Here is a 9,105-nt window from a genome sequence, read left to right on the forward strand (position 1 = left end):
CCGATGGTGCACTGTACTGTCCAAACCGATGGTGCACTGTACCCTTTGTCCAAACCGATGGTGCACTGTACTGTCCAAACCGATGGTGCACTGTACCCTTTGTCCAAACCGATGGTGCACTGTACTCTTTGTCCAAACCGATGGTGCACTGTACTGTCCAAACCGATGGTGCACAGTACTCTTTGTCCAAACCGATGGTACACTGTACTGTCCAAACCGATGGTGCACAGTACTCTATGTCCAAACCGATGGTACACTGTACTCTATGTCCAAACCGATGGTGCACAGTACTCTTTGTCCAAACCGATGGTGCACTGTACTCTATGTCCAAACCGATGGTGCACAGTACTCTATGTCCAAACCGATGGTGCACTGTACCCTTTGTCCAAACCGATGGTGCACAGTACTCTTTGTCCAAACCGATGGTGCACAGTACTCTATGTCCAAACCGATGGTGCACTGTACCCTTTGTCCAAACCGATGGTGCACAGTACTCTATGTCCAAACCGATGGTGCACTGTACTCTTTGTCCAAACCGATGGTGCACAGTACTCTATGTCCAAACCGATGGTGCACTGTACCCTTTGTCCACACCGATGGTACACTGTACTGTCCAAACCGATGGTACACTGTACCCTTTGTCCAAACTGACGGTGCACAGTACTCTTTGTCCAAACTGACGGTGCACAGTACTCAGACAGGCAGGCCTAGCTGTGTGTGCTGCGGACTACGGCGTGGAAGCCCCCAGGGGGAAGATGGGCGACGTGGACTCCCGCGGCTTCTTGTCGGCGTCCTCAGTGCGGATGGCGGGCAGCGCGGCGGGCCCCGCCTTGGCCAGGGCGTGGTAGGGGCGGGAGAAGGTCCACAGCAGGCCAAACACGCCGTCCTCCCGCACCAGCTGACCCAGCCACAGCAGCAGCACCAGCACGCCCACGTACAGGGCTGCCTCCGACAGGTAGGCTGCCGCCGGCAGGTCGCGCACCGTGGCGGCGTAGATGCCGGTGAAGACGCTGGAGCCCACCAGTTTGGACAGAGTCTCCAGGGAGGCCTGGATGGAGAACAGTTTGCCCACCTGCACACCCATCACCACCGTCACCGTCACCGTCATCGTCGCCGTCACAATCATTATCACCACCACCACCACCATCATCGCCATAATCATCACCACCGTCATCATCGTCACCATCACCACCGTCACCACGATCATTATCACCACCATCATCATCACCGTCATCACCATCGTCACCATCATCATAATCATCACCACCGTCATCATCATCGTCACCATCACCGTCATCACGATCATTATTATCATCACCAACATCACCACCACCACCACCACCACCACTGTCAACATCATCACGACCATGATCATCATCATTATCACCATCATTACCACTACCACCACAAGTTAGATCACTTTGGAAACGAAGGAAACAAATACAGAAACAAGGGGATACGGATGAGTGGTGCGTGCCAGAGTATGAGAGAGAGAGAGAGGGGGAGGGAAAGAGGTGTGGCTCAAGGCAACACAGAATTCTTTTTATTCCACAAAGTGGAGCTTTGTACAAAGTAATAATGGAAAATATCGACCCAGTTATCGTGGAAATAAACAGGAACTGGCTGTATGAAGTCATGAATGAAAATAACGAACCAGTTTATGTGGAAATAGACACTGGCTGTATAAAGTCATAAATGAAACATAGCCAGCCAGTTATCGTGGAAATTGACTACCTGCACAGAACACCTCATTAGCACTGTGCACCATGTCCCACTGACACACACAGTGCTTCAAAATGACCCAGACAATTAGGAGAGGGGGGGGTTGTTTTATGCACTGGGCCTCCACCTCCTCCTCCTTCGTCGTCTTCCTGATTCTATATATGGAAACTGGCTAAATGGAAAAACAGTCAGCTTCGTCAAGACGAGTACCTACTGGCCAGTTAGTCTGTGGCAATATCTCTGCAACACTTTGAACTCAGCTATCACATGGAACAGGTACAGTCAGCAACTTTTCCCCACCAGGGGTACACATAAGGACCCACCCACCAGGGGTACACCCAAGGACCCACCCACCAGGGGTACACACCCACCCACCAACCAGGGGTACACATAAGGACACACCCACCCGAGGTACACATAAGGACACACCCACCCGAGGTACATATAACGACCCGCACACCAGGTGTCCACATAAGGACCCACCTCCCCGGGGTACACAACCATCCACCCACCCCGGGGTACACATCGAGGACCCACCACCCCTGGGTACACATCCACGGACCCATCCACCCGGGATACAGATTAAGGACCCACCCACCAGTGGTACACATGAGGACCCACCTCGCCGAGGTACACATCAACAATCCACCCACTAGGGTTACACATCAACAATCCACCCACCAGGGGTACACATCAAGGGCCAACCCACCCGGGGTACACACCGACTCACCTCCCCGGGGTTGGCGGTCTTGCTGAGCACGGCCCTCAGTCCCGGGTTGATGAGAGCGCCCAGAGCCCCGGACACCACGGACACGAACATCATCCACGTCTCCGTGCAGAACCCCGCCCATGTGGACCGCACCTGAGGGGGAGAGGAGAGAGAGAGAGGGGGGGGGGGGGGGAGAGGGAGATGGTGAAAGATACAGAGAACCTCGCACATCGCCCAGTTTTCCGTCCACCCCTTCCCCCCCCCTCCCTCCTTCCTCAACCTGACGATGACCATGGCCATAAATTGCAGAGAATCCAGAACACCTCCCCTCCTCCCATACCACACCTGCTTGAAGAAGATGGCCATAATGGAGCTTACTTGCACAGAACCTATCACATCACACCTATCACACCAACCACATCACACTTTTCCGCTAAGTTTCAACCTGCTAAGCTCACTGGCTTGGAAATACAGAACCTACCACATCACACCCATCACATCCAACAAATCACATCTACCACATCACATTTACCACATCACACCCAACACATCACACCTAACAGATTGCACATAACACATCACATGTAACACACCACAACTATAAAATCACACCTACTACATCACACCCACCACATCAAACCTAACACATCACATCACACTTACCACATCACACCTAACAAATCACACCCACCACATCACACCTATCACATCACACTTACCACATCACACCTACCACATCACACCCACCACATCACACCCACCACATCACACCTAACACATCACACTTACCACATCACACCTAACAAATCATACATACTACATCACACCCACCACATCACCCACACTTCGGAGCCCCCGCCCCCTTCCCACAAATCACCAGCTTGAAGAAGATGGTGACAATTCATACAGAACCTACCGCATCATCCCGATTCATCCCCCCCCCCCCCAAACACACACACACACACTCACCAGCTTGAAGATAACGCTGATTTATGCAGAAACAACCCCCCTTCCCACCCACACCCCCACCCCCACCCCAACCCACTCACCAGTTTGAAGAAGATGGCGATCATGGCGATGGCGATGTCGGAAACGGAGAGGACGTCAGAGAGGAGGGGCAGGATGAAGATGAGGGTGAGGCCCATGATACCGTAGTCAGCGGCGATCAGGTAACCGTACATCGAGGAGGTCCAGGCCAGGGGGGGATCCTGCACGAACAGCACCGTCACGTCCTGGTCGCCCACCTGCAACACACGTCACAACGTCACGTCCTGGTACCCCACCTGCAACGCACGTCACAACGTCACGTCCTGGTCCCCCACCTGCAACACTCGTCACAACGTCACGTCCTGGTCCCCCAACTGCAACACTCGTCACAACGTCACGTCCTGGTCCCCCACCTGCAACACACGTCACAACGTCACGTCCTGGTCCCCCACCTGAAACACACGTCACGTCCTGGTCCCCCACCTGCAACACACGTCACAACGTCACGTCCTGGTCCCCCCCCCACCTGCAACACACGTCACAACGTCACGTCCTGGTCCCCCCCCCACCTGCAACACACGTCACAACGTCACGTCCTGGTCCCCCACCTGCAACACACGTCACGTCCTGGTCCCCCACCTGCAACACACGTCACAACGTCACGTCCTGGTCCCCTCCCCCACCTGCAACACTCGTCACAACGTCACGTCCTGGTTCCCCCCCAACCTGCAACACACGTCACAACGTCACGTCCTGGTCCCCCCCCCCACCTGCAACACTCGTCACAACGTCACGTCCTGGTCCCCCCCCCCACCTGCAACACTCGTCACGTCACGTCCTGGTACCCCACCTGCAACACACGTCACAACGTCACGTCCTGCCCCCCCCCCCCACCTGCAACACACGTCACAACGTCACGTCCTGGTCCCCCCCCCACCTGCAACACACCATGAGGAGTGGCGGGGGGGGGGGCTCAGGGAGGGAGGAGTGGGGGGAGGAGTGGTGGGGGGCTCAGGGAGAAGTGGCGGGGGGGGGGCTCAGGGAGGGAGGAGTGGGGGGAGGAGTGGTGGGGGGCTCAGGGAGGAGTGGGGGGGGGGCTCAGGGAGGGAGGAGTGGGGGGAGGAGTGGTGGGGGGCTCAGGGAGGAGTGGGGGGGGGCTCAGGGAGGAGTGGTGGGAGGAGTGGTGGGGGGCTCAGGGAGGTGTGGTGGGGGGCTCAGGGAGGAGTGGGGGGAGGAGTGGTGGGGGGCTCAGGGAGGAGTGGGGGGAGGAGTGGGGGGGGCTCAGGGAGGAGTGGTGGGGGGCTCAGGGAGGAGTGGGGGGAGGAGTGGTGGGGGGCTCAGGGAGGTGTGGTGGGGGGCTCAGGGAGGAGTGGCGGCGGCGGAGGGACGGGGGAGGGGGGTGTGGCGCTCCGGGCTCAGGGAAAGGTGGAAAGGTGTGCCCTCATGGCCCTGTCGTCAACGGTCACACTGCGAGAGGCCGGGCCATCCAAGGTGATCGGGTGGGTGAGAGTGGTACTGGAGGGGGGATTGGGGGGGGGGGGGGGGGGGATAGGGGCCAGGGAAGGGAGGGAGGAAAACAGTGGGTAGCACTTAGCACCCAACATAGAGGGTGGGGTCGGATAGGAACCAGTCGATACGAACATGGCCGCTCGTTGATCCATCAGTAATCGATAGCCATCTTCCCTTCAGGACGGCGAGGGTGGGTGGATATATGTGAGGAGTGTGAGTGTGTGTGTGTGTGTGTGTGTGTGTGTGAGAGAGAGAGAGAGAGAGAGAGAGAGAGAGAGAGAGAGAGAGGAGGGTGTGTGTTTGAGGAGGGTGTGTGTGTGTGTGTGTGTGTGTGTGTGTGTGTGTGAGAGAGAGAGAGAGGAGGGTGTGTGTTTGAGGAGGGTGTGTGTGTGTGTGTGTGTGTTTGTGTGAGAGAGAGGTGGGTGTGTGTTTGAGGAGGGTGTGTGGGAGGATGTGTGTGGGGTAGGGGGGGGTGTCTGTGAGGAACTGTGGAACGGAGTGATGGAGGGTGAGCAAGGGTCCGAAAAGAGCGGTATGTCTGACATTAAACGACTAGAATATTCCGTTATGAAAACAAGATGTAGAAGAAAAAAAACACAAAATAACAATATCCAAGTGTTCCTGGTTTTCCCATATAATTTTTACGTGTGAAACGGACAAAACCAAAATCACTTAAACTAAATCAGCCGCCTGAACCACCACCTATACACGAAACTCCGTATCGGCGACACAGAGCAGTGCCCCTGCAGAACAGGCAGCCAGACAATAGAACATCTGCTGCAGTCCTGCCCGCTCCACCAAGCGCTCCGAGAGAAAACCTGGCCCGACCCAATCCCAGCGGCCCGGAAGCTCTACGGAGGACTGGAGGACCTGCGACGTACTCCTGCCTTCGTCGAGGAGACGGGGGAATCCATCTGATAAATGACGAACGAGACAACAACCTGGACTAAGTTCTATCTGTTAGCTGTTGTTTGTTGTTGTTGTTTGTTCACGGTGTGTTGATCTGTTCATCCACTTATGTTTCATTTTACAGCTCGCTATGAAGCACACACAAAAAGAATCGCTTAACTCACTCAGTACGGCCAGTCCTCTCTTCTCCTCTACACAGACCCCTCGGATGTCCAGTGGGTGTCTATGACCCAGCCTTTAGCTTCCGTCCTCAGAATTGTGGTATTCTTTGTCAACATTCACCTCTTCAGTGTAAGTCTTCCGCTTGTAATATTTTGATGGTTGTAATTGGGGTGAAACGCTGTTAACGTCGTCTCTTTCGCCGTTCGTATACAGAGAGTTAACGATGGTTATGATAACTCAATACACACACACTCTCTCTCTCCTTCTTTATCGTTCTGTCTCTCTCTCTCTCCCTCTTCCACCCTCCATCTCTCTTTCTCTCCCTCTCTCTCTCTTTCTGTCTCTCTAATACACCCCACCATTTTTATTTGCTGAACATATCCCCCACCCCACCAATTCCAAGTGATCTATGCACTGTATATTCACAGTTGTTTTGCTTAGAATACTATACATGTATGTCATTTTGTTTCGTTTATTTTCATCTTCTTTTAGTTTTCAATGTTTCGTCTACTGTAGCCTTTTCCCCCCTTATATATGTATTCATGTAAATTGTCTATGTACATAAAATAATGAAATTGAAAAAACAAGTCCTCTCCCCCCCCCCTCCCCTCCCCCAAGTTCTCGCAATCCATGTCCAGCGGCCAGGACCAAACCACCAGCACTGAAATGGGTGCAGCTCTTCACGTGTCACAACACGGGTCTTCACGTGTCACAACACGGGTCTTCACGTGTTGGTCTTCACGTGTAACAACACGGGTCTTCACGTGTCACAAGTCTCCACCCGCTCTCCCCCTCCCAACCCCCAAACACACACGCGACACTTGCCTTCCCAGCCTGAACTGAGAGCCCTCGGCTTGGCCCAACGAAAAAGTCATTGTTGTCCTTCAGTTTAGAGCTCCCTGACCTTCACTGCTTATGCTTCAGTTCTTTTGCCCTGGCCACCTTGTGTCAGCGTTGTTTCGCCACTGTTGTTTTGCCTGGCCACCTTGTGTCAGCGTTGTTTCGTCACTGTTGTTTTGCCCTGGCCACCTTGTGTCAGCGTTGTTTCGTCACTGTTGTTTTGCCCTGGTCACCTTGTGTCAGCGTTGTTTCGTCACTGTTGTTTTGCCCTGGCCATCTTGTGTCAGCGTTGTTTCGTCACTGTTGTTTTGCCCTGGTCACCTTGTGTCAGCGTTGTTTCGTCACTGTTGTTTTGCCCTGGTCACCTTGTGTCAGCGTTGTTTCGTCACTGTTGTTTTGCCCTGGTCACCTTGTGTCAGCGTTGTTTCGTCACTGTTGTTCAGTTCTTTTGCCCTGGCCATCTTGTGTCAGCGTTGTTTCGTCACTGTTGTTTTGCCCTGGCCATCTTGTGTCAGCGTTGTTTCGTCACTGTTGTTTTGCCCTGGCCACCTTGTGTCAGCGTTGTTTCGTCACTGTTGTTTTGCCCTGGCCATCTTGTGTCAGCGTTGTTTCGCCACTGTTGTTCAGTTCTTTTGCCCTGGCCATCTTGTGTCAGCGTTGTTTCGTTACTGTTGTTTTGCCCTGGCCACCTTGTGTCAGCGTTGTTTCGTCACTGTTGTTCAGTTCTTTTGCCCTGGTCACCTTGTGTCAGCGTTGTTTCGTCACTGTTGTTTTGCCCTGGTCACCTTGTGTCAGCGTTGTTTCGTCACTGTTGTTTTGCCCTGGCCATCTTGTGTCAGCGTTGTTTCGTCACAGATGCCTGCTGCTTACATCAAAGCGACTTTTTTTTCTTCCATTATCTTGGTACAGTTTTGACCTTTTTATTTTGTTTTATTTTATTTTATTATTTTTGTTTGTTTGTTTGTTTTTCATCGCGGTTCTGCTCTCAAAGACTGAACAGTAGTAACAGCACCAGCAGAAAAAAAAACCGTTCGCTTTTATTGTCTTGTGATAGTGTAAAAAAGAACAAGTCAGCAGATCATCTTTTCTTTACTTTCTTCTCATCACGGTAATTAGGTACGCTGTTGCAACACAGGGACTTTGTTCTCTCTCTCCCCCACGCTCTGTCCTTACCTTCACACACAGGGCTGGAGGGACAGAACGGGGGAGAGAGTGGGGAGTGAAGGAGAGAGGGGGAGACAGACAGACAACTGACAGATACAGACAGACAGACAAACCGAGATGAGAGACAGACAGACAGAGACAAACTGAGATGAGACAGACAGACAGACAACTGACAGAGACAGACAGAGACAAACTGAGATGAGAGATACAGACAGACAGACAGACAGACAGAGACAAACCGAGACAGAGACAGACAGAGACAAGCCGAGATAGAGAGACAGAGAGAGACAAACCGAGAAAGAGAGACAGACAGAGACAAACCCAGATGAGAGAGACAGACAGACAACTGACAGAGACAGATAACTGACAGACAGAAAAAAAATAGAAAGACACCCTCCATCCAGCCATCACCACCATCACAACCGATCACATCAAATCAGATCACATCAAATCAGATCAAATCAAGACATCGTCATTCAATACAACACAATGCTAGAAAATGAAATGAACAAAACAAATATAACACGTAGAACCTCTAAAACAGAGAAAAGGACCCACAAAAAGGGAAACATTTTGTGTGTGTGTGTTGGGGGGGGGGGGGAATACTGTAAACTAAACTAAATGAAATAAATCACAATGAAGAAAAAAGTATCTCTCTCACACACACACAACCCAGTCCCAGGTGAAAGGCAGTGACGCAAAGATGAAAGAGCCGAAAGTGTCATCTCCGCCACGTTGCCCAACAAGCCCAGCCCATAAAACCATCAAAGGCGGAGAAAAGGGGAAACAATCAGAGGACTAAAACGGGCAACAACTTCAGTTGTTTCAAACTGTTGAGGTTTTCGTTTGTTCGTTTGTTTTCGTTTGTTTCTTTGGGGTTTTTCAGAATGAGCTTTAAAACTGCACAACACTCAAGCGAAAGACGAAGAAAACCACACACAAAAATAGGAGGGGAAGAGAAGCAGGAGGAGAGAAGGAGGAGGAGAAAAGGAAGAGAGGAGGAGAAGAGGAGGAGGAGAAGAGGAGGAGGACGAGGATGATAACATGAAGGGGTCAAAACGGAAATACAAAGAAAAACAAATACAATGGAGAGAAAGAAAAAC

The 9,105-nt window shown here is 52.3% G+C and overlaps 1 protein-coding gene across 1 annotated transcript in view; it reads right to left on the reverse strand.

Moving 5' to 3' along the window:
• Positions 1-503: 503 nt before the first annotated feature.
• Positions 504-9,105, reverse strand: part of LOC143274722 (proton-coupled folate transporter-like) — a 15,707-nt gene continuing 7,105 nt past the window's right edge. Inside the window, exons 4-6 of the mRNA XM_076578630.1 lie at positions 3,481-3,675; positions 2,453-2,584; positions 504-1,072 (exon numbers count right to left, since the gene is read on the reverse strand). Of these exons, the coding sequence (XP_076434745.1) occupies positions 728-1,072; positions 2,453-2,584; positions 3,481-3,675 (672 nt within the window). The 3' untranslated portion in view covers positions 504-727. The remainder of the gene's footprint in view (positions 1,073-2,452; positions 2,585-3,480; positions 3,676-9,105) is intronic.

The sequence above is a fragment of the Babylonia areolata genome, chromosome 29 (assembly GCF_041734735.1).
Source record: "Babylonia areolata isolate BAREFJ2019XMU chromosome 29, ASM4173473v1, whole genome shotgun sequence".
NCBI classification, from domain to species: domain Eukaryota; kingdom Metazoa; phylum Mollusca; class Gastropoda; order Neogastropoda; family Buccinidae; genus Babylonia; species Babylonia areolata.